Source organism: Gobio gobio (genome assembly GCF_949357685.1).
Source record: "Gobio gobio genome assembly, chromosome: 1".
Taxonomy (NCBI): domain Eukaryota; kingdom Metazoa; phylum Chordata; class Actinopteri; order Cypriniformes; family Gobionidae; genus Gobio; species Gobio gobio.
The window spans coordinates 44,372,756-44,399,978 of NC_137097.1; the positions used below are offsets into that span (position 1 = coordinate 44,372,756).

Below are 27,223 nucleotides of genomic sequence, written 5' to 3' on the forward strand. Positions count from 1 at the left end.
ACCATCTGATCTGGATCCGGCAGACTACAGTAAACCTCAGAATAAACAGAGAGACTAACATTAGCGTGGATGCCATTCTTTTTATGATGTAACGAGTACATCAGGTGTTATGGGAAGTGTTCCCGGTTCCGGCTGACCTAGTTAATACATTCTAAAACAATCATTTAACTGATTTGAATAATAGAAATCGATAATGTTCTATGTGTATGCCATAGTAAAGAGATGTGTTTTTAGTCTAAATTTAAACTGACAGTGTGTCTGCTTCCCGAACAATGCTAGAAAGACTGTTCCAAAGTTTAGGTGCTAAAAAGGAAAACGATCGTCCGCCAGCAGTTGATTTTGATATTCTTGGTCAGGGCTCTCAAAACTAGGTCCTGGAGGGCCGCTGTCTTGCAGAGTTTAGTTCCAACCCCAATTAAACACACCCGAACCAGCTAATCAGTGTCTAACGCTGCCTTCACATGCTATCGGAAAAGTTCTAATTCCCACTTTAGAAGTCGTGATTACGAGCTTGTTGCATTCAAGTGCTTTGTTGTTGGAATTAACAGGAATCATGGTGAACACCAGGTTATTCTTGCCTATTTATTGGGAAAAACTTATTAAAACCAACATCATATGCACTGACAACCATTTAAACATTCTGTAATTTCAGTCAAATGCAGGCTATTTCCACTGTGTATCAAACATACAATATGCTTCAAATGATTACTCGTACATGTAAATATGCACTACATTAATGTCAAGACAAGACGACCTAGCTGTTTTGGGGAAAAACTAATAAAACCACACCTGTCACAGCAGTGGTTCTCCCCGCCTGCACGTTTAAAGTTTATGACACGCCCATCTCGGGAATTGGGGTATCGAAATTATTTCCAAACTTCCCAGTGGTAAACCCGACATCAGAGGGCGTTCATGTGGAATTTTTACTTAGGAAACTCGTGATTACGATAATTCCGATAGCACGTGAAGGCAGCATAACTAGAGCCTTGTAAGACACTGATTAGCTGGTTCAGGTGTGTTTATTTGGGGTTGGAACTAAACTCTGCAGGACAGTGGCCCTGCAGGATCGAGTTGGGAGACCCCTGTTCTAGGTATTATCAACTGGCCAGAGTTTGGTGACAGCAATAGATGTGATGGAGTATAATGCAAGAGCTCACTCAAGTACTGGGGAGCTAAACCATTTAGTGCTTTGTAAATAATAAACAAGATTTTAAAATGTATACAATGTTTAAGTGCAGTGTTGACAGAACTGGGCTAATATGGTCATACTTCCTGGTTCTAGTAAGAACTCTAGCTGATGCGTTTTGGACCAGCTGCAGTTTATTTATCAAACGAGCAGGGCAACCACCCAGTAGAGCATTACAATAATCTAGCCATGAGGTCATGAACACGTGAACTATTCAGCATTTTGCATTGAAAGCATGCACCGTTATTTAGATATATATATATATATATATATATATATATATATATATATATATATATTTAAGATGGAAGAATGCAGTTTTACAGATGCTAGAAACGTGGCTTTCAAATGAAAGATTGGTATCAAAGAGCACACCCAGGTTCCTAACTGACGACGAGGACTAGATAGAGCAGCCATCAAGTGTTAGACAGTATTCTAGGTTACTATGTGCAGAGGGTTTTTGTCCAATAATTAGAAATTCTGTTTTTTTCAAAATTAAGTTGTAGGAAATTACTAGTCATCCAATTTATATCAGCTATGCATTCCGTCAATTTTGTGAATTGGTAAGTTTCGTCAGGGCGCGAAGAAATATAGAGCTGAGTATCGTGAGCAAAACATTGAAAACTAATGCCATGCTTCCTAATGATGTCTTCCAAGGGTAGCATGTACAGGGAGAAAAGCAACGGTCCTAGCACTGAGCCTTGCGCCACTCCATACTGACATCTCTTCATTTATAATATAATTTTCTAGTCTATTCAGAACAATGTTGTGGTCGATAGTATCGAATGCAGCGCTAAGATCGAGTAACACTAATAGCGAGATACAACCACGATTGGATGATAAGAGCAAATTTTTTGTAACTCTAATGAGAGCAGTCTCAGTACTATGATGTGGTCTAAATCCTGACTGGAAATCCTCACAAATATAATTTCTTTCTAAAAAGGAGCATAGTTGTGAAGACACTGCCCTTTTTAGTATTTTTGAGAGAAAGGGTAGATTTGAGATTGGCCTGTAATTGACTAATTCTGTAGGATCAAGTTGTTGTGGTTTTTTTTGTTTTTTTTGTGACCACTATAGATGCCAGCCTTTCTAGCACTCCCCTGATTGCCTGCCAAAATGGCGGAGTTTAGGCTGCGTGACGTCAACCTCCGGAGCTCTATAACACTAAATGTGACACACCAAGTCAACACCAAATATCTATGGGAAACATATATATTCAACTTTTTTTTTCCATGATACCACAATTGTTTGATTAACATTAATGAAACACACAGCCTATATATTAAGACCTACTGCAACGCACGGATCTAAAATAATGTAACACATCAGATGTGTCATATATCTGTCTTGTCTTGTGTAAGCACATTTCTGGCCATGTGCTTGTGTTTGTTATGTTTGGTGTGATGTCATTTCTCTTGCCTATTGTCCTGACCCCGCCCCTCTTGTTACCTGATTATTGATTAATTTGCCCCACCTGTTCTCCCTCATCACCTGCCTTGTTTGTTCCCTATTTAGTCTCCTTGTGTTTGCTGTACTTTGCTGGTTCGTTGTCTTTTGTTCATGTCGGTTGTTCCCTGCCTGGCGTTTTGTTCTCTTGGTTCCTTGTAGTGATGGGCAGACCGAGGCTTCGTGAAGCACTAAAACAGTTGAAGCAAATGTGCCATATTGTTTCGAAGCTTCGAATCAATCCGACACCCGTCTCTACGGCGACATCTAGTGGTCACTTGCATGTTTTGATCTGAAATACCTTGACTATGATCCATGTAAAAATGTCTTTAACATCTGTCTGACAACTACATGATCTTGGTTTTGTACCCTGTAGCCTCCTCATTATGAATAACTGTAGTTTTTTTTGTGGTCATGAAAAATGAACATTAATAAAATATATAAAGCACAATGTGTCACATTTGTTGCATAACATTTTTATTCAAAAATATGATTTGCTCTGCTGTTGAAGGAGTTAGCTGACTTCTTTTTTTACATATCATTTCTCCAGCCTTTGAAAAAATCCTCTCACATGGGACACTTGTTGTCCTCTGCACCCTCCAAAATGCCAGGATGAGTGCTCCTCAAATGGTGCATCAAGGATAGCTGACTATCACAATACACACATCTGGTTTCCAAATGGAAATGCTCCCACACCACAGATGTACGGCATCTCTTGTAATGGACAATAACAAAGATAACTTCCTATATTAATTTTCTATACACAAATGCAAGTTCTTAAAGGTGAATCCAAGATTTTATTAATTTCATAATGAGTTTAACTCTTATACAAAAGCCCTCAAAGTTATGAAAATGCAATCAGTCTTTTTTCCATTATAGAAGAATATGATCTTCAAACAAAACCCTAGCCCCTTTAATATTTTTTTGTTTCTTTTATGATTTGCCTGATATATTTTTCTACTGTACTTTCAAGCAGCTGATCTGTATTTTGTAATACAAAAATGTTCTGTTATTGCCATGCTGTTTGTAAATTATTTGTTCAGCAATAAAAAAAATGTACGGCATCTTATGTGGAGCATAACCTCCATTTGTATCTATTCTATTAATATATCTATCTATATATCACCTATGAATCTATATAATTCTATATCTCGAACTTATGCTGTGCTATCTGTCACTATCTATCTACTTAGCCTATATGAATGTGTCACTATATCTATCCTATCTGTCACTGTCTATACCTATCAGTCAATATATCATTTAAATCTAGCCTTAATATAGCCTAACTAACCAAAGCGCACTCAAAATCTCCATTAGCCTATATCACAAAATCTCTCTCCTCTCACAAAAACCCACGAGGTGAAGATGGATTTACTTCACTTTTAAACTGTGGTGAATTAGGTTCATACAGATGTGTGACTGTGTGGTTTGTTCCCGCCCCCTTTAATCAACGCAGTTTCGGCAGGCGCCACCTGATGAAACACTTCGAAGCTTCATTTAGCCATATAGTCACGTGACATGGGTGTTTCGAATCACAGTTCGGAGTAGTGTTTTGAAACTTCAGTGCTTCAGGATCTCGGCAAAGCCCCGAAACGTCAGTTTCACGTCAGCCATCCCTAGTTCCTTGTATGTTTTACAGTCTGTTTGGTTTTCCCCCTCGTGGGTTTTTTGTTTGTGTTTGTTTTATTTTGTTATTTCAATAAACCACCCTTTCTTCTGCTCTGGAGTCCTCGCCTCTTCTCTGCACCTACAACCGTGACAAGTTTTCATGGACAAATGAAAGGTACTCCTCTATAAAAAAACATACAAATAAAGATACTTTTAGATGCTTAACTGCACTTTGGAGCATTGGGATCGCTAGACGAGGGCTCAATAAACTAATTTTTGTAAAAATCTCAAAATCGAAATTTTTCACTTGTTTTGCCTGTAGCTCAAAATTATCACATATTTATTATTAAAGATTATTATTGATTAATTTAATTATATTATTTTATAACAAAAATTGTAATAAACACATTTACATAGATTTTTTTAAACTGCAAACAAACTAGTTTTAAATCAAACTCAAAGTGATTCTAAGCTTTTAAACGACGCTGAAACACAATCAGAACTTGAAATGGAGAGTTATGCAAGTCCTTCAGAATGTGTTTTGTTCCCGAAAACAAGATGTTCAGCCCCCACTATGTTGTTTATGTTTGAGGTCAAACTACATGTGATATCGGTGCCAGAATGATGCTGAGGACACCCACGGCTCACAGTGTGAACCGACAGAAATGTTTGTGTGCAGATGTATTTGTGCTTATCTGTTTGTGTGTAAATGAGAGAATAAATTATGAGTGTTCACAGACCAGACTAAACGTATTTGTGGTCACATGTTCAGCATTTGATTTACTTTAAAACAAGCCTACATAATTTAGTATGCATAAAGCTAACTGCACTTGCTATAAGAATAAGTAAGGTGTAATTTAAATACAAAAGTGTCATTCTGATCATAAAAATAGGCTAAATTATGTATTTTAACAATAAAATAAACAAACAAATAAAACATACAATTCTTGTTTACTTCCTTTTAAACATTGTATTCAATGTTTTTGCCACAATAACGTAATGTCATAAGTTACAGGACCAGACAGGATGGAACGGTTCAAAAAACTAAAATTAATTGCAATTAATTTGATCAATAATTAACATATTGTGTGATTCAATAACAATTTTAATGTAATATTTAATATGATTTAAAATTTGACAGACGGATCATTCTATGACTAGCTGATAATTCATAAAATGACTAACTCAAGTTAAATATTTAATAAAATAAATTATTTAAGACTTTAGATTAGAACACTGTTCCGTCATTAATGAACAACTGCATTTAGTAACATATTATTAACACTCTAGTAACTGTTATTAACTTAGAAGCATCTCTGATTAACTAATTAGGGACAGATTTACTAAACAGGGCAAATTAGCACGAGAGCGCAATTCCAGAAAAGCGCCGATGGGAGTGAACAGTTCTGTGCGTGATCTACTGATGACGCACAAATTAATGAACACAGACGCAGCCAGATTATTTCCATAATAACCAGCGCAATCTTCCCGTTAGTGTCTGGTTTAAGATGCTTTTTTGGGCGGTAAATAATGGCGCAAACACCAGTAAGTCGACGATCGCAAACTTGTAAATCACCTCGCGTTATAATGCGTCAGATCAAGACGCATTTAATTCTTTGCATTTGTAAAAGTAGACATGATTTTATGAATATGTATAGGTATTTATTGCAGAAACTGACCAAAAACAGTATAAAGGTATTAACTCGTGTTGCATTCCAAGTCTTCTGAAGTCATACGATATCTTTATGTGAAGGACAGAGTTGATCTTAATAAAACATTAAGATCAACTCTGTTCTTCCCATAAAGATATGATAAAATCGCTGCAATGATAATGATCCCGCACTGTCATATCTCATTTAAAAGATACACACGACTCTTTAGCATGGCGCGATCGGTCATGAGACACACAAGAGCCAATTACATTTTACAATCAAAGCTGACGTAATGAGGCAATTGGTCACAAGACATACGAGAGCCAATGCAATTTCACTATCAAAGCTGAGGTAACATTTAAATTTTTGAATGTTTGCATGATCTTTGGCGGATGGAGACGCTGACTGCTTTTGGGGATTTTCTTCACACAAATCAATCGTTTGGCCTCAAAACACTTGGAATATTTGTACTTTTTGAATAAATTGTGCCTGCAGTAGTATCTGCCTGTTATATATCATACATATATCATATGACACACAAATGGGTATAGGTTTAGGGACGTGATGGGGTTGGGTTATATGTTCAAAACATAAAAAAATATGGATGTAGTGTCCATGACGTCATCCACAGGATTCTGATGAGCAGTTTTGAAGCGCAAAGTATGGACGAGATGGCCGTTGCCATCTTGGCAGCGTGTCATTGCGCGTCACTCACGGATAACAGAAAATGGGCAAAAAGGCAGGAAGTGGGCGGAGCTTAAGTGACGCGATGACTAACAGACAGCAGATAGTGGCCACACCCTTAATTATGCAGAACTTTAATGCTTTATATAATGTAAACGAATGAGTTAAAAAACAATTCACCCACTCACAGTTGTCATGAAGGGCAAAATGAGCCGTATAGTCCAAAACCACAATTTGTACCAGGCTGTAAACATGTTTTATTCTGCTGTAAAGTTGGGCATTTTAACATGGGGCTCAATGAGATTCTGCTCCCTTCTGGAGCCTATCCCTAGTGGCCAGTCGATGAATTGCAGTTTAAGGTACTTCCGTATTGGCTTCAAGAGAAACTACGGGAGGTTGCCGCTTGGTTCAAAAATGTCTAAATAGCGTAAATTAAAAAATAAAAGTAAAGTTATGCTGGCTGATTAAATTGAGAATCACACTCCAACATGTCCATCCATCCATCCATCCATCCATCCATCCATCCATCCATCCATCATCTTCCGCTTATCTGGGGCCGGGTCGTGGGGGCAACAGTCTAAGCAGAGACGCCCAGACTTCCCTCTCCCTAGCCACAGGAACCCAGAGGCATTCCCAGGCCAGCCGGGAGACATAATCCCTCCAGCGTGTCCTAGGTCTTCCCGGGGCCTCCTCCCGATGGGACGTGCCTGAAACACCTTCCTGGGAAGGCGTCCAGGAGGCATCCGAAATAGATGCCCGAGCCACCTCAGCTAGCTCCTCTCGATGTGGAGGAGCAACGGCTCTACTCTGAGCTCCTCCCGATGGACCGAGCTTCTCACCCTATCTCTAAGGGAGCGCCCAGCCACCCGACGGAGAAAGCTCATTTCGGCCGCCTGTATCTGGGATCTTTTCTTTTCGGTCATGACCCACAGCTCATGACCATAGGTGAGAGTAGGAATGTAGATCGACCGGTAAATCGAGAGCTTTGCCTTACAGCTCAGCTCCTTCTTTACCACGACAGACCGGTACAGCGACCGCATTACTGCAGAAGCTGCACCGATCCGTCTGTCAATCTTCCGTTCCATCCTTCCCTCACTCATGAACAAGACACAAAGATACCTGAACTCCTCCACTTGAGGCAGGAACTCTCCACCAACCTGAAGTGGGCAATCCACCCTTTTCCGACTGAGAACCATGGCCTCGGACTTGGAGGTGCTAATTCTCATCCCAGCCGCTTCACACTCGGCTACAAACCGCCCCAGTGCACGCTGAAGGTCCTGGTCTGAGGAGGCCAACACGACAACATCATCTGCAAAAAGCAGCAACAAAATCGTATGGCCCCCAAACCGGACACTCTCCGGCCCTTGGCTGCGCCTAGTAATTCTGTCCATAAAAATTATGAACAGAACCGGTGACAAAGGGCAGCCCTGCCAGAGTCCAACATGCACTGGGAACAGGTCTGATTTACTGCCGGCAATGTGAACCAAGCTCTTGCTCCGGTCGTACAGGGACCGAACAGCCTGAAGCAGGGGGCCGCCAACCCCATACTCCCAGAGCACCCTCCACAGGATGCCACGAGGAACACAGTCGAATGCCTTCTCCAAATCCACAAAACACATGTGGACTGGTTGGGCAAACTCCCATGAACCTTCCAGCACCCTAGAAAGGGTATAGAGCTGGTCCAGTTTTCCGGGACGAAAACCACACTGTTCCTCCTGAATCCGAGGTTCCACTATCGGCCAAATTCTACTCTCCAGTACTCTGGCATAGACTTTCCCGGGGAGGCTGAGAAGTGTGATCCCCCTATAGTTGGAGCACACTCTCCGGTCCCCCTTCTTGAAAAGAGGGACCACCACCCCCCTCTGCCAGTCCAGAGGTACTGTCCCCAACCGCCATGCGATTGTTGCAGAGGCATGTCAGCCAAGACAGCCCCACAACATCCAGAGACTTGAGGTACTCAGGGCGGATCTCATCCACCCCCGGTGCCTTGCCACCGAGGAGCTTTTTAACTACCTCGATGACTTCAGCCCGGGTGACGGACGAGTCCACCTCTGAGTCCTCAGCCACTGCTTCCTCAATGGGAGACATGTCGGTGGGATTGAGGAGATCCGCAAAGTATTCCTTCCACCGCCCGACAATATCCCCAGTTGAGGTCAACAGGTGCCCATCTCCACTGTAAACAGTGTTGGTAGGGCACTGCTTCCCCCTCCTGAGGCGTTGAACGGTTTGCCAGAATCTCTTCGAGGCCAACCGATAGTCTTTCTCCATGGCCTCACCGAACTCCTCCCAGGCCCGATTTTTTGCCTCCACGACTACCCGGGCTGCAGTCCGCTTGGCCTGCCGGTACCTGTCAGCTGCCTCCGGAGTCCCACAAGTCAGCCAGGCCCGATAGGACTCCTTCTTCAACTTGACGGCATTCCTTACTTCCGGTGTCCACCACCGGGTTCGGGGATTGCCGCCTCGACAGGCACCGGAGACCTTACGGCCACAGCTCCGAGCGGCCGCATCGACAATGGAGGTGGAGAACATGGTCCACTCAGACTCAATATCTCCAGACTCCCTCATGATCCTGTCGAAGCTCCGTTGGAGGTGGGAGTTGAAGATCTCTCTGACAGGGGGCTTGGCCAAACGTTCCCAACAGACCCTCACAGTACGTTTGGGTCTGCCGAGTCTGTCCAGCTTCCTCCCCCGCCATCGGATCCAACATACCACCAGGTGGTGATCAGTTAACAGCTCCGCCCCTCTCTTCACCCGAGTGTCCAAGAGATACGGCCGAAGGTCAGATGAGACGACCACAAATTCGATCATCGACCTCCAGTCTAGGGTGTCCTGGTGCCACGTGCACTGATGGACACCCTTATGCTTGAACATGGTATTCGTTATGGACAAGCCGTGACTAGCACAGAAATCCAATAACAGAACAATGCTCGGGTCCAGATCAGGGGGGCCGTTCCTCCCAATCACGCCCCTCCAGGTGTCACTGTCACTGACGGCATTGAAGTCCCCCAGTAGAACGACGGAGTCTCCAGTCGGAGCACTTTCCAGCACCCCTCCCAGAGACTCCAAGAGGGCCGGGTACTCCGCACTGCCGTTCGGCCCGTCGGCACTCAAGACAATGAGAGACCTATCCCCGACCCGAAGGCGCAGGGAAGCGACACTCTCTTTCACCGGGGTGAACTCCAACACATGGCAGCTGAGCGGGGGGGCTATAAGCAAACCCACTCCAGCTCTCCGCCTCTCACCATGGGCAACTCCAGAGTGGTAGAGAGTCCAGCCTCTCTCAAGAAGTGTGGTTCAGCCCAAGCTGTGCGTGGAGGTGAGCCCGACTATCTCTAGTCGGTACCTCTCGACCTCCCGCACAAGCTCAGGCTCCTTCCCCACCAACGAGGTGACATTCCATGTCCCTAAAGCCAGATTCCGTTTCCAGAGATCGGGTCGTCGGGGGCCTCGCCTTCGACTGTCGCCCGATCCACTATGCACCGGCCCCTTACGCTCCCTCCTGCAGGTGGTGAGCTCACAGGAGGGCGGTCCCACGTCACTCCTTCGGGCTGAGCCCGGCCCCATGGGGGGAGGCCCGGCCACCAGGCGCTCTCATACAAGCCCCAACCCCGGGCCTGGCTCCAGAGTGGGGCCCTGGCTGCACCATGCCGGGCGACGTCTCGGTCCTTGTTAGAATTGTAGTCATAAGGGGTTTGTGAACTGTTCTTAGTCTGGCCCGTCACCAATGACCTGTTTGCCTTGGGAGACCCTACCAGGGGCATATAGCCCCAGACAACATAGCTCCCAGGATCATTCGGGTACTACAACCCCTCCACCATGATAAGGTGACAGTTCAAGGAGAGGACTCCAACATGTCATAATGGCAAAATGATATAATATAAAAAATATAAAAATATAATATAAAAAAAACTATATATAATTTCATCAGGACGATAACATTCCCATGACCAACACCTCTGTGTATGACGCCAAAGGTTTTTTCATTGGAATCAATGGAGTACCCTGTGCATCAGAAAATGGCGCTAAATGGGTACCCAGTGCGTTAAAAAGTGATTCCGAGGGGTTCTGACCTAGCGTCAATATGTGACGATTTGGGAGTGAGAACATGTTATTTTAAATGCCAAAAGAGGGTTTTAACTGGTGCAAGCTGTTTGTAAATCTGGACCTTAGTAAGTAATAGTGCTCAGTTGTATGTGGTAGTTCACTATTAGCTAATCAGTAACTATGATTTCTTTTCATACCTCCCAGCAGACTACTAAGAATTACTATATACAGGTTCATAATGAATGTGAATAATGCATAATGTATAATTAATTCTAAAGTGAAGATCATGGTAACCCACTAGTAATGGCTCAAGTTTTACCAAATCCTTCAGAAGGAATTACTAATTATTTGTATCATTCTAATGTAAAAAGCATGATAACGTCTCGGTTATGTATGGTAACCCTCGTTCCCTGAAGGAGGGAACGGAGACGTACGTCGGACGTACCGACGAATTGGGATCACTTCTGGGAGCCCCTATCAGCTTCGAGCTATCTAGAACCGGCCAATGAACAATTGGCGTGCGAGATTTGCATCTCGCGCTCCGCCCCGCGCCGCGGGTATAAACAGGAAGCGAGAGCGAATGCACGCTGTCATTCACTTCGGAGCCAAACGGCAGATGAAGACGACTCTCATTCACTTAAATGAGTATATCGCTGCTATCAGCAAGAGAAAAAAAGAACCGGAGATTCCAGGAGACGCGTGTTGGAGAGACGGCACACTTCAGCGGGATCCGCGCTGACTCATCGGCTGCCTCTGCAAGCAGAGAAAAACTGCTGTTATTACAGCAACAGCAAATCTGTTGGTCTGGTTGGGCGTGTTTTCCTGCTGAGTACAGGCACGGGCTGCACACAATCCCGTGCGCTGTCGCGTTTCCCCCTGAGTGCTTCAGCACAGAGCGTTTCCTCACAAAAAGAGCTTCACGGGTGACGTGCCGTCTTTTTCAAGATGTCTTACCACCCGTGCGTTTCTGGATGCGGTCGTTCCCTGTCCCCTGCTGACGGTCACAATCGCTGTCTCAAGTGTTTGGGCACACAGCACGCTGAGGCGGCGTTTGTGGATAGTTCATGTTCCCACTGCGGGAACATGACTATCTCGGAGCTAAGATCGAGACTCTACTACCTCCGGGCTGGGGGAGTCCCCTTACCCATCCCACGAACTAGGTCTACCCCTAACCCGGGTGGACCGGCTTCTTTGGATGGCCAGGGTGATCTGAGGATTATGTTTAGGGCAAACCCGCCGAGCGATCCGACTGAACGTACGTCGAACGTGACCGACTGAATGGGAACTCAAGTAATGGCTGAACATTTGAGTTTTTTATTTTATTTCAATTCAATTTAATTTCAGCTGTCAAATTCAAATAATGGTGCTTCCAATCCAACAATACTCTGGAGATCAGCAATAAATGACAAAGCTCTTGACCCATCCTGATACGAACACAAACAGTCCCTTGTAAAACAACAGGCAGTGTTCAAAGGTCAGCTTGTTAAATGACTCTTAAACTTCTCTTCAAGACTCTCAATTAATATCACTAAGGTTACCACAGACACACAAAGCAGATAAATCCAGTTAGTCAGAAACACTTGATTAGCCCATTTCACTTTAAAACACAGTCCTTTTTTTCTCAAAGCGCTGATGCTGCCAGTGAGGGACCATCAGCATGGGTGTTGTTCTCTGCTAGTTTCTGTGAAGTGTTTACAGCTAATTAAAGAACTAGACGGTATATAACTAAGTTTACAAACTTTTACTAAATAACCTCAAAGACACAGATGCAATAAGAATAGCTAAGATATGGTTTCATGGCTACAGAAAAGCCAATTATATGGTTTCTGGTACAGAATACAGACAACACATCCATCCCTCATCTGTCCCTAAAGACGGCATAATTTGAAAATCAATTGTCTTTGAGAGTGAAGGTCCACGTTTTTTGGACTGTATTGACACTCATTCCAAACCCAGATAATCAAGAGACCTTTCTGTCTTGTTCAGAAAGCCAACGATAGCAACTAGGAGAGGAAGTAACATTCGACATCATCTGTCTCTTTTTGTCGATACTGAGTGTGACAGATGGGTTGAAGGTATTACTTGGCATTTCATAATCGTCCCCACAGGGACCAGCAATCCCTAGACAGCCACATCCCTGGCCTGTTTTTCTTCCTTGCAATGCAGAACACGCAATATTGAATCTAAGACTGACTGACATAGCACATCCATTAAAAAAAAATCATTATTAGCTCAGATACCCAGTGTGAGTTTATATATATATGTATATCCAATAAAACAACACAACATTGACTCCTTGTGAGTTTGCAATTGTTGTGCTGGCACTAGCAGGCTTTGTTACCGCAGCTGTGCTGGAGATTAGTGGTTGAATTCTTCAAGACTTGTGTAATTATATCATCACTTGGTCGAGCCGGCCAGTGTAAGGTTCTGGTTTTACAGGCGTTCAGGACAGATTAATTATGCATTAAATGGTGAGCATTTAAAAATACGATGTTTAGGTTCGTCCTGGAAAATCTTAGCTGAAAACGCTTACGATTTTATTGACGTGTTAATGCTGCACAAAGAAATACGACTGTAACATAAATTAGATATTTGACAACAGCTGGAAATAGTTAACAGCGCACTATTGACTCGCCGTATGGTTGTATTGTCCTGTACACATAAGTTCAGTGGTGTAAATTTGATCCATTAATCTGCATTGTCTGTATTTAAGAGTAAAGCCATACTAACATCAGTATGTGAGATATTTACTCTTTGAAGTTTTAAGGATGGAGCAACAATCTTGCCAGATTTCACACCAGACTGGTTAAACCTGAACTGTTATAAATATCTAAACAGGATCAAGTCCCCACTACTGCAAGAAGTCAAGATCTATAATAATTAAGATCTATAATAATAAATAGTGTCTAATAGGGATGCAACAATACAGTTAGTCCACGGTTCAATACATACCTCTGTTTTTAACCACGGTTTTCGGTTCGGTTCGGTTCGGTTCTGATGGCTTTTCATCAGTTTTTTGCTATTCTATTATTAGGCAACAGGAAAAAAGACTATTTTTTATTGCAATACTCTTTCTTTTTTTTACTTAAAAGAATTGAAAAATCTTACTTAAACTTAAAACTTTACTTAAAAAAAAAACCCTTGTACACATTCCTAGCGTATTGTATAATATAAAATAAATATAAAGATTTACACTGGCAGCTCAGAGCTGTACAGCAGCATTTAAGTATGAAATTGAATGAATAAATGTAAAAATAAAACACTACATAGACTTCACTATAAAATATACATTGATTCTTATTAAAGCTACTGTATTAGTTTTTCAGTCAAGAGCAGTGAGTGATTTTCTCTTTGTATTTTGTTGTTGTATTAACATTAAAGAGATTCACTCAAAATGAAAATTCTGTCATCGAGAAATGAATACAGGTTTGGAACAATATTAGAGTGAGTAAATAATGACATCATTTTACAGGTGAACTGTCCCTTTAAGGACGGCGTGTTCACTAGGCTGCGCTGCTGTCATTTTAAGACCTCTGTGTATCTAATATACAGACACACGCCGATTTTACTTTCACTTTAGACATAACCGACTGTGTTTATGTTAACCGTGTGTGTATTTGACAGTATTCGTGCAGTAAGACTACTACTTAGTTCAGTAATCACGTGTTTGACAGGCGTTTAGTGCGCGCGCTCGGAAAAGCAAATGTTAAAACCGTGCACGCGAATGAGCCGGTAAGGCTTTAAAACGCATGCAAAGAATGAACTTTCTTGATTGTGAATAACTATAGTGTTCCGTGAGTATAAATCTACCACTAAAGTGTGATGTGATGTGAATGTATGTCACGTTGTTCAGTATTGGGATGGAGGCAAATGATAGAATTTGTAGAAAAATAATTAATACAATTTGCAAAACCGAAAAAAAAAAATTCACAAGCGCGTATTGAACCGTGAATGCCGTACCGAACGGTTCAATATTATATTGAGAATTTTGGCATCCCTAGTGTCTAAATAGGTCTGCAACTTACTGTTACTGCCCATAGTGAAGAATTTTTTATTTTTTTCTCAATTGCTTCTCCAAGGTACAAACAAGAATGAACAGAGACTGTTCATTTCAATCAAGATTGTTGTTTCTCTGAGAAAAATACCCTGGTAATCTCACAAGCTTTAGATGAGATCTGAAAATTCACTATTCTTTTAAGTGCTTATTCCTGTTCTAGTACATTTAATGTACTTCCTCAGGCTCTTGTTTTAAATTATTTTGTTCCGTTATTATGTTTGTTGTTTTCATCTGTTGACGTTGTACAAGCAGAATGTGGCGGTTGGTCTGTGTTGTATTTGTCCCACCCTCCTCCACTCTGATTGGATGGCTGGGTGAAAAGTGACAGTGATGAGCACAGCGTTTTACTCGAGAGTTTCTTCAACTCTCGGCGACCAGTAAAAAACGCTGAACGTTCAATGCTTGAGCGTGAAATACTCGCTCAGCACCTCGTTACGTTTATGGCGCTCTAAAAACGCAGCGCTTCCATTGAAAACAATTAGATACGCCAGCCAGCCGCGTGAAAAAAAGCTTTGGTGGACACACAGCCTTAATGCAGCCGTTTTATTTAATAGAACTCAAAAAGAAACCAAACACTCAGAACCAAACTTGAGGCAGGAACAGAATAGCTAAGCACAACATAACAGACAACTGAACTGAACACAACACAGAGATAAATAGACCAAACTAATAAATTATCAGGTCTGACAGATAATAAAGCAATGAAAAAACATGGAAACTAACAGAAACACAAAAAACTGAACTAAACATGTGCCAAACCCACAACCGAAAACAGAAATAAAACCAGAAGATCCCTAACAGCTTTGGCAATAACTGAACCAAATTGTGTTAATTCAGAATTTTATACTTACAGCAAAGTTAAAGAGTAACTTCAGTGATTTAGCATTAGGCTTTGTATCAGAAGAAACCCCCTCATATACCCCTGAGATGAGAGAATTATGCATTTTATTTCTGGAAAAAATCCTTTGATGACGCAAATATCGTCATTTTGCGTCATCTGAGGATTTTTTGGCCAGAGGCTTAAAACTACAGCCAGTAGAGGGAGCTGTTCCGCATGTTATCAACCCGGCCACAGGGGAGAGATCTCACGCACAGAATGTAAATGCGCTCGGCTCGCCCGCGGGCATTAATAACGGAGTAGTGCGAAGCAAAGTGAGTGTTTCAACTTTTCAATGAATTCTTATGAAAGTTTAGCTTCCATATGCAATCAGAAAACGCGCCAGACTGGACACGCACTGAGAATGAATGCCGCGTTTACCTCAGCTCTTACTTCCTCTCGTGCTGAATGAGATCTGACTCCTGCTGCATTTGTCGGCTCTCATGACTTTCGTTTGGCTCACTCACACTTTATTGAAAAGACATCTTCAGTTTTTGATTGTTTATTCTCTAACTGAACACAATTATTGTATTGTTATGAAGATCAAAATGACGCTGGGGGCGGTGTAGATAGTGGCATCGTGGGGCAGCGAAGCAAGTGCATTCTGGGAGTTATTGTCTTTCATTCACATGAGACAAAAATAAATTTTCTGTCTTTTCTCAGTCTAGAAGGCACCAAATTCAAAAATAATTTCACATTTCTACTACATAAATGACACAGTTTAGATACACATTCATCTTCCCAGCGCTGAAGCGCCCCTTTAAGCATATTTAAATAAATCTACGGAAAAATACTGCTGGTTATTATTCAGGAGTGACACCTGTATTACAGGAACAATAATTAAAGCAAATCACAACATATTTACATGCGACTGTCAATCACAAAATGTTGCAGTGTATACAAGGCCATAGTTAATTTCAGTTTCTCTTCTCCGAAAAAGGTATCCTCTGTGCCAAATACAAACAGATACATTTTTGAAAATAACTTTTTAACCAATTGCTCCAATGCCACTGTCAATTACCGTTGGTGTGGACTGCAATCAAAAGTTGTACTGAGATCAAATGATATGGGGCATGCTGTCTGCATTAGGTTTTATCGCTCTTCACTCTGGCTCAATGTCATCTGTTGTCTTATTTTTTGCCTCTTTTTATTTTCTTCTAAAGAGTGGAAAATGAAACATAATAGAGAACACTGCTATAAATAAGCAACCGTGAGGCAATTTTCTCTGTTCAATGTACAAAACAACACGCAAACACAGTTTATGCAGCATATTACTGTTTAAAATGTACATGCAAAGCTCTGAACGCAAACATATCTGTGGTGTATTCCAGCATGCCTGCATTTGTGTCGTATTTACCCCTCTGATTCAACTGCAAACCAAAATAAACCCCAGTAAGTCTTAGGCTTTTCAAAGCAGTGTGAAAAGCAACAAACTGAATCCAGCCACCATAACTTTCATCGCCTTATATTGCCTTTTCTGAGCAATAACAGTTATGTTTGTCGCATATGATGTTTTGTCTGCACCGAAACGTAAATGTCACGAATCCCATGAAAGACCATGGGATAACCTTAAATAAATCTTGCTGCACCCTGTATGTTCCCTTTAGTTATATGGAAAAAGGAGTTCAGAGTTCACAATGTAGAAGCATTAAACCAGGGCTACTCAATTTTAGAGAGCTCAAGGGCCACAAAACCGGATCATTTTAGCCACAAGGCACTCATAATATCTATATCTAGTTCAGTCATGAATCTCTAGAGCAGTGTTTCCAAACCGGGGTGCCGCGAGAGCAGGGGTGCCGTGTAAAAGTCCTTCAAATATATATACAGTATATATTAGTGGTGGGCATAGATACATTTTTTTAATCTAGATTAATCTCACTGTAATCTTGGAATTAATCTAGATTAATCTAGATTAAAATGGCTCATTTGAATTCTGCCAAAGGCATTCAGAATATGTGTGCACGTAAGTGATCGTTTGTCTTTTTGTAGTTTGAATAATAAATAACTTCTGTCCCTTTAAGACCTGACGCACACATGGATCCCAAACACTGTTCCTATTAGTTGGTTACGACTGTGTTTACGTTAAAACTCACCAAGATGGGCATTGAGACATTTTTGAGTGTATTTGACGATTAATAAGACGGAAAAATTAGCTAATTTTTGCACTTGTATGTCAGAGGCGGCTTTATTACGGTATGTGTGTGTGCGCTTCAGATGCGAGCGTGAAATCTGCGGGAATTATTAGAATTAACGTTATGTGCAATCCTGCATGAAATTCAGACCGGTCACACCAATAGTAACAATCAAAATCCAGCAGAACACCCGTTCGCCATGTTCAGAGGGTTAACCGGATTGAAGGAGAGGAGGCGGGTGCGTGTCAACTCGCTGTCGGTCGAAGAGGAGAGGAGAGGAGAGCGCAGCTGATATCGATACTGTAGAAAATGAGTATCGTATCGTTTCAGATATTTCAGTATCGAAATATGGATATTTTTGACAACACTAGTAGGCATACACACAGGTTCGAAGACTCGTTCTCTCGCCCCTACAGTGCAATTCGGCTAGGTATACATCCGCGCTAAAATATCAAGGTGAAAGTCATCATAGCTTGCGTAGTATAGACCCAGCTCCCAACCAAACTTTGAGAATAGATTAACGCCGATATTTTTTTATCGCCCGATAAGAGTCTCACATTAACGCAGCACGTTAACGTTCGATAACGGCCCACCACTAATATATATATATATATATATATATATATATATATATATATATATATATATATATATATATATATATATATATATATTTATATATATATATATATATATATAATTTTTTTTTTTTTAAATAATTCTCTCTTTGTAAACTTTGTTCAATGCATGCGAGTGCTGCTGTATGTTCGAATATGACCAGTCATTTTCGCCGTCATCACCCGGGTGTAGTAGTGCCAGAAGACGTGAATGAGAAGTCGCGTGCTGTGAGAAAATTTGTCTCTGTGCACTCATCCGAAAGCGCGCACACGTCTCACAGCGCGCAAATATTGAGTTCTCTTTCAAGTCTTGCTCTTGAACGGACAAACTCACACAAAAAGTATGTCAACATGTCTATCTTGATGAGTATTCTAGCAGCCATAGTCTGTATATGCCTTAAGTAAACTTTATACAGTCGGGAAAGACGACGCATATCCGTGCATTAGGTCTTAAAGGGGCAGTAGCCTTTACTGCTGTCTGTTTAATGTCAAATAACAAAAGACAAGGACATCACTCACTGCTCTTGATTGAATAGCTTTTGTAAGTTTAATAGGATTAATCTTTAATTTATGCAATCAAATATGCAATGTTATTTTACCACATTTTATCAATTTCTGTACATGAAAACTAATGTTAGACGTACCTGAAAAACCTGAAAAGCATAGTTTATTTTATTAGTAGGCCTATCTTTGCTCAATAGTATTTATTTGTGCTGCTGCTTGTATTTAAATGATTTGTTCTTGTTATTTTCTTTATTTTTATTTGACAGTAGTCCTTTTTTCCCTGAACATAGCAAATACTGAACCGTACCGAAACCGTGAACCTAAAACCGTGATACAAACCGAACCGTGAGCAATCTCTACCGTTACACCCCTACCGTAACGTATGTGAGGGGGTACCACAAAACGGAGACAATTGTCAAAGGGTGCCATGACTAGTCAGAAAGCTTGGAGTAACATTTGATGATCAGCTGTCCTTCAGAGAACACATTTCTAAGACAGCTCGCTCGTGCAGGTTTGCGCTCCACAACATCAGGAAGATTAGACCGTTCCTAACAGAGCACGCAACACAGCTTCTTGTACAGGCAAGGGATGTTAATGATTAATCGACGATTAGTTGGCGTTTTTAGCGCGTTGTTTCAGGAAGAGCACGTCCACACATTCTGAAGAGCACGCATCTGAGGTGGAGTTGGTGACACGTTGACTTGTATTACTCATATTTGATTATTAAATAAGTAATTTAATTAAATGATCAATCACATTGATTCATTTTACAATCCTATAGCCCTTTATTTAGATTAAAAACCCTTCTAGTTGATTTAGTGAGGAACATGGCGTTTGTCAGCGTTTGCACCCCCTGTCATGCGGTCGGCTATAAGCCACTGCTGTAGATGCATACTGCAGTGTTAAGGATAACAATGAATCGATTAATTGATCGTTAATTTAAACGACGATAGATCATGGAAATTTGTGTAAATTGACATCCCTAGTACAGGCCCTGGTTATTTCTAGACTTGACTACTGCAATGCGCTTCTGGCTGGACTCCCCTCTTGTGCGATCCAAACACTTCGAATGATCCAGAATGCAACAGCACGTCTTGTCTTCAACGAGCCCAAAAGGACCCATGACACACCTCTCTTCAATTCTCTGCACTGGCTACCACTCACTGCTCGCATCAAGTTAAAGGCGCTGACGCTTGCCTACAGAGCCACCACGCGCTCAGCTCCTGCATACTTTGACTCGATTCTACAAATCCACACCCCCACCAGAAGCTTTCGCTCAGCTAAGGGGCGAGGCAAAAAATCCCTTTCCAGAACATTTTCATTCAACGTTCCCAGCTGGTGGAACGATCTTCCCAACGCCATCCGAAACGCAAAATCATTGACAACATTCAAAGTCAACTAAAAACTCAGCTCTTCCGTGACCACTTAACCTCATGAAAATAAAAAAAATAAAAAACTTTTCCTTTCCTCTTTCTCCCCCTTTTTTCCCTCCCTACTACACTGCCTGTGCTACACTGAGCAATGTACACGGTCTCAGTATTTCAGGCACTTGTTGCGCTTACTCGACTCTTCATGACCAATCGCTTCGTGTACCCCCAAGTTGTAAGTCGCGTTGGATAAAAGCGTCTGCTTAATGCATAAATGTAAATGTAAAATGAAAAAAGGTTGGGAAACACTGCTCTAGAGGGCACAGACTGATAGGTCCTTTAAATGCAATCTGCAAGCAATCACATCATGGCACAAGCTGATTGGTCTAATCCTGCAGCCAATGAGATTACTTACTCAACAATAAAATAGTCTAGTTAATTGTTTGTTGTAACTTGCAAGCAAATCCTGCAGCACGCCATTAGAGCCGCCGGGCATGGTGGGCCTACATGCAAATCAAGCCATGTGCAGATTCCCCGACCATGACGAAATCGAACTAGCTGTACAAATGCATCATATCTTCTTCGGGCAACACAGAAGAAATTGATTGCAACCTCAGCAGCATCAGACCAAACTATCAGGACTTTCTCCCGCGACTGTATATCTGGACGCTCTTTCCCCCCACGCAGGCACAATGCAAGTAATGTATGATAGCTGTGTGGTTAGTAAAGCTGTGAGCTCCTTTGGTAACAAAGGAGTTTGCAGTAAGAAACTGATGGTTTTCCTAGGTGCAGGACTCTTTACATAACCTCATTCTTAACTTCCGTTTTCCTGTTTTCATTCAGTCCATTTCCATCTGACCCAGGTATGTGTGACTCGTGTGTATGCGTTTGTGTTAGATTAGTTTTGTTTGTGATTTAGTTAATACAATTTGGGCACAATACATCTCTGATTCTGACTCCCTGCTGCAAACAAATTGTCACTTAAATGATCAATTGCATTACATGATCTAAGCACTGTAAATGCTAAGGAATAATTATTTTTCTGTAGCCATGAAAATTATCCTTCTCTTAGAATTAAGTAATAATCAATACTGAGTGTTCACAGGATGAACTGGTCGATTGATTGTAATGTTTATGTAGCTACATCAAGTTAATCTCATTAACTAGTTAAAATATTCATAATTAATCATAATGACTAATCATAATGAGTTAAATAATAATTAATATTTCCCCTTTGAGCTAATTAACTACATAATTAATCAGTTTACCAACTTGTAAATCTTAAAATCTTTTTTTTTATTTACATATGTAAATATAAGTACTTTTTAAAAATAATTACAAATTGATAAAAAAAAATTAATTGTATGTTTAAGAATATTAAACTAACATAGCTTCAAAACATAAAAGCAAGTAGTAAATAATAAAGAGGAACACAGAAACATATCACAAGCATTAAACAAAGAGTGCTTTCAGTATTTAAGATTATCTGAAAGTTTTCCATTCAAGAACTGTGAGTGATTTTTCTCTCATCTTTACAGTTGTGTGTTACTACCTCATATACAGCGGGAGATCTAATAAGCTGCATTCACGCACAGATCTCTTTTGAAATATAAGACGTGGTTTGTCCAACCCGATCTCACAGCAATTCATACACATTTTACGAGGTCGCTAATTCATACAAATTTGTATGACCTCACTCATACGAATTCATACGATTTTTGCTAAATCGTACGTATTTGATGAGTTGGTCAATTTGTATGATTTTGTACAAATGACTTACCACAAACCCCGCCCGTAAAACCTACCCATCACTCCAGTAGAGACAAATCCTACGAATCCATACGAGTAAGGTCGTACAAATTAGTTGGGTTTGTCCTGTCCGTTTGATCTCTTAAGACATAACTGACTGTGTTTACATAAATTTTGCCTCATAAAACTATTTTGAGACACAAGTACATGAAACCACTTACAAGGAGTCACTCTTCACAAACAAAACGCACTTTAGCATTTGAAATTAAAAGCTGCCTTCTGTCAGTGAATTTCATATTTTTAATATATAAGTCCACTGCATTCCAAAAGACATAAATGATGACTTCATTTAGCATTTGTAAAGAAAATACGGGTGTTTCTAAAGCACACTCAGCGTCATCGCGCCAAAAAAGAAAGCCATACAGGTTTGGAACGACATGAATAAAGACCAACATCTCTTGGAAATGTGTTCAGTAAAGGTTCTCTGGGTCAACAGAATCCGTTTTCAGATGTACTGGTGATATGCAGCTTAACCACAAATCCCATCAGCCGGCATGACACTTTATCAATACCTCAAACGGGAGACCATTAACACCAGAGGCTATTAAGTTGACTCGCAGAACTGATCTATGACCACGCTTCCCCAAACCTTAGCCCTTACATACCACCAAGCAAAATTGGTTTCAGATCAGTTATGGAGACTTACCTGTAAGATTTGTGGAGAGTAAGAGCAGAGCGTCGCAGGTCAGGTCAGCTGTTACCCTGGAGATTAGCGTAATCCAGATGGTCAACACCTGCAACGGTGGAGCAAAAAAAGGAAATTTGTGGGGGGAAAACAAAAGTGTGGTTTTAGCATCCATCTGGACATCTAGCAAGAGACAGCATAAAATGGAATAGGAAAGCAGTTCAACATCTGTCTTATGATAATGCAGGTGCGCTCGGGTACAAAGTTGTGCTTCTCTGTATGTGTGAGGAACAGACAGACATTGAAGACATGAAACTTTTCTTTCTTACTGCAGCTGGTGATATGGACCATATGGATATGTTTAATATATTTATACACAATATTTGTGGCAGTTACTTATTTCATGTGTATTTTTTAAAGGGATAGTTCTCATTCTTATAAACAATGAATGTAGCACTAATTTTCTTCATGCTTCGTTTTCCTGTTATTTCATTTACCTCACACTAAATTCTTTTCAACGTTGCTTTAAAAGATTTAAGCTCCAAGATTTAAAAGATTTAATGTGCAGGAGAACAGAGCTTTCATTTCAACATTACATTCAGGAAATGAGACGGAAAATCACAGATGTGACCCTTTTCCCCCTATATCACGCTGGATAAATTATTCCCTGTAACTGAACTAAATGAGATTTAATATTTTTCAAGCGGAATCCATTAGATATATTTTACTTAACGACAGCTTTAAGACTAATGGCTCTTTGAACAGCAAGAGAGACTGAGAGGTTCTGCCCATGTTTGATCTGTTATGTGACTGCATAAGCAGGCCGTCTCTAATTCATAGCCCTGGATACAGAGGTGTACAGGAAAGCAAATACCCTTAACTGCACACACACACACACAGGGATGAATGAAGTGATATCACCTTCTTAAAATAGAAAGGGACAGCAGCCAATGACTGAATCCAAGACAATGTGCTTCCATTCTCAGAGGGCTTTAGTCATAAAGTTTGCAAAGGCCCCACATGTCACATGACCTCAAAAAGTTTTCATGCCCTGCTGGATGATCCTTCCACGTCCCATAATGAAACCATGAAAATGTATACCGTCACCACAAACGCATTATGTCAATGGAAAGCAGCATTGTCTTGCAGAGCGAGGTCTCTCAGCTTAGTGATAAAATCTTTACTAGATGTTTAAAAATGACTGCAAGTTCCCAGTGGCATGAGGTGAACAGACTGCCTTCTGCTGTCTACTGGTCCCTGACCTCAGTCACATGAGGACAGGTTTACAGAGTTAAGTGTTGACAGCTCTAAAGACTGTCTGCAGCACATACTCGAGTTAGCGGAAGACAAGCGGAGGGATTGAGGAGGGAAAACGGAAGAAATACAGCCCCTGGTGTGTTTTATGAGCTGGCAGACTAACACTCATCTAGTTGGTTGGCTACTGGCTTACTCGGCAGTAATCTTCTTGAAGCCTTGAACTGCCTTTTCCTCAGGTCCTTCCAGAAACATCTCAAATGCTCATGCTATTTTTTTCTGATTTTCCCAATCCATTTTCTGTCTATTTCACAGACTTCATCCTGGCTCCCTTGTTCTGCAAGGGTGCTGAAGGCTGGTTTGTGTCAAGGGACAGTTGTGCCTTCAGACTTTCCTGTCACTTGGAACAGTTTCACTTCATCACCCTCAGCCACCACCACTGTAGGGCCATTGTATAACCCATGTGCTGGACAGAATTACCCATGAGGGCTTCAACCCATACTGTACACACACACACACACACACACACACTAGCTTGACAAAGAGCTAGAGAACTTCATGCTGACATGACCAGCAGAGGAGTAACTAACTAAAAGTTGTGACGCTACTAATTTACTACATCTTTCAGTCGCCTGAAGGTACTTCAGCTATTCATAATGGTGCAACTTGTCCAGTAACAATCCGTCACTTTTATGAAGCATTTAGAATCTGATTCATTTTAGTGATTCAGTCATTCAAGTGAATCATTTAAATTAACTGATTCAAATAAATGACTCGCTGACTTCCTGCAAAGATGTCATCCTAGATAAGAAAAAATATATTATATTTATTATTTACAAAATAATGTATTTAGTTAAATGCTGCTGTTCATCTATGTTTTTTTTTTATTATTTATAAAAAAGTTTTGTAGTTTGTAATAACTTATGAATAAATGAAATAGACAAAAAAAATATTGTATGAAAGGGATTTAAAAATCCCTTATTTATCATGTAATTAAGTCAAAAATAAGTCGCAATGAGCAAATTAGCAAAAATGAGTTTGTCATTCTAAATTTAAAAAAAAATTCAAAATGAACAAAAATTGACGCCGCTACACCTATTTGAAGTCGATAGAGTCCGCAAGGTCAATTTTGAGAAAAATCGAGTTAAAGTTTTCTGAAGGTTCCAAAGCAAAATCACCTAGCAACCATACCTTAAAATCCCTTGTAATACCACCAAATATTACACGTTAGACGTTCGATATTCGCAAATTTAGGAACCGTCTCTAAAGTTAAATACGACATTGGTATACACATTTCTAACTTCAATAGCATTTGAACTGAATTACTTACAGTATCAAAACCAACTGTAAAGTGTTCATCTAGGTGTCAGCTATGATGCACACCTTTTACATATTCCGTTCAAATACTATTTAAGTTAGAAATATGTATGTATACTAGCCTGGATGCCAGCCGAACTTAGCCCCGCCCACAACATTCTTACTCGGGCAGTTCGGTCTGGACTTGATCCATAGAGAAGTAATTATGCCCGAACAGAAGCTGTTCGAACCAATGAAATTGTCAGGGCGGGCTTTAGACGATGATGGACAGATGATCAACATTAACGTAATCATCCACGGCATCAAAGGCGCTTGGGTTGAGTTTGTTCTAATCCTAAACGGAGAACTTGTTTGTATATGCGTTCACCTTTACTATTTCTCTCAGAAATTATGATTGTGTTGGTAAGTACTCTGTGTATCCTTAAATTCTTTTTTTACAACACCGGCAAAGATCGTTTACACTCATTTTTTACTTCTAACGTTAGGCTACTTATTCCAGCGTGCATGCAGCAGGGTTGCCAAGTTTTTACAACAAAACCCGCCCAATTGCTAACGTTCCTCAAAACTAGCCAAAAACAAGCCCAATAGCTTCCCGGGGAAAAAAGCATTTGGGGGGTAAAATATGTGTTATTTTGGCAGGGCTGGCAGCTAAAAATCGCATTCCTGGGTCTGTATGTCACATAATTGGGGTCGCTTCGACCCGCGGACATGGCAACACAGTGCAGTTGAGTTCTGTTGACATTTGATAACGCCTAGCGTCAAACCAACTATATGCCAGTCAGAGAGAGCATTTTCTTGTGGTGCCCCCCTGAGCACTTGGTGCCCTACGCGCAGCGCGTGATGCGCGTAATGGGAGCGTCTGTAATACCCGTTTCCTATCCATAGTTAAGATAAGATTATGCATTTAAGATATGTCATTCTGTAATAGCTTTTGTCCTAAATGTGGTCCTGACTGAAATTGTCATGGTTACAAAACAGATAAGATATGATTCTAAACTTAAGATGTTTTTTTTTAATACGCCCCCAACAGTTAACCAAACGTTCACTTAAGACATAACAGATAATGTGAATATTTGCCAAGACAGATATTTTGAAATACTGTAATTTCGTGTAAATGTGTAAATCGTGATCATACGCTGTCTGACGCGTCTTAGTGTACATGCATTTTGGTCTTGCTCTCAAAGCCCAGAGTACTTAAACATCCATGATCTCCTTCAAAAGAACAGTGCAAAATGCACTTTCATTATCAAAATGCCACAGTCTCCACAGGGAAGCTCAGAAATGAACAATTGATGTTCCAGTATACCTTCTATACAAGCTGTAGGTGTGTGACTACTAAATCCCACTTCTCACTCTCTCTCACCTTATGGTCTTTGCCTCATTCTCTTTCTATTAAGGAACTCTTCAGATTGGCCTTGAAGCTGCAAAGCAGAGCCAAAAGCTCCCCTATCATCACGCATGTACGGGGCTGGTCCCTGAAGTATATCGGACAAGTTAAAAATACTAACTGTCTGAGAAGAGCAAGAAATCTTCAGAAGAAACCTAGGTCATTTAACAAAGCAAGGATGAAACCGCTCTGCAGCTATCTGAAATAAGATGATAAGCATGAGGGAAGGTAGAAATTAGATGAAACTAAACAGCCATTACTTGAGGAGCCACAGGCCTCTTTCTCCTGAAAAGTACAGGGTCAGAAATTTATCTTGGTTCAGTAATCTATGATTATAAGACCACCTGAACAGATTTAGTACATGCTTTATAATTGCCTAAAACAGTGCATCTCAACCGTTTTTGTTAATATAATGTTATATAATTATCATTAATATTACTCAAGTGGCCATTATGATGATGATTCCCTTTTAAACTGTACCTACTGTTTGCTTATCATTGTTTCAAAAAACTAAATATAATAAATATGTTTAAAAATAAATAAATTAAATTAAATACCACAGACTAGCCAAGTAGCTCAGATGCTTGTGCTTGTTTCTCAGTTTGGACAGTCCTGAGAACAATAATCTTTCCCAGAAAAAGACCTAACGGCAAATGA

At 40.8% G+C, this 27,223-nt stretch overlaps 1 protein-coding gene across 2 annotated transcripts in view; it reads right to left on the reverse strand.

Annotated features, from left to right (window-relative positions):
* The window catches only part of crhr1 (corticotropin releasing hormone receptor 1), a 234,492-nt gene that overhangs the window by 154,627 nt on the left and 52,642 nt on the right, over positions 1 to 27,223 (reverse strand). For both annotated transcript variants that reach the window (XM_079827237.1, XM_079827238.1), the window contains one exon: positions 22,630 to 22,717. In XM_079827237.1, the coding sequence (XP_079683363.1) occupies positions 22,630 to 22,717 (88 nt within the window). The remainder of the gene's footprint in view (positions 1 to 22,629; positions 22,718 to 27,223) is intronic.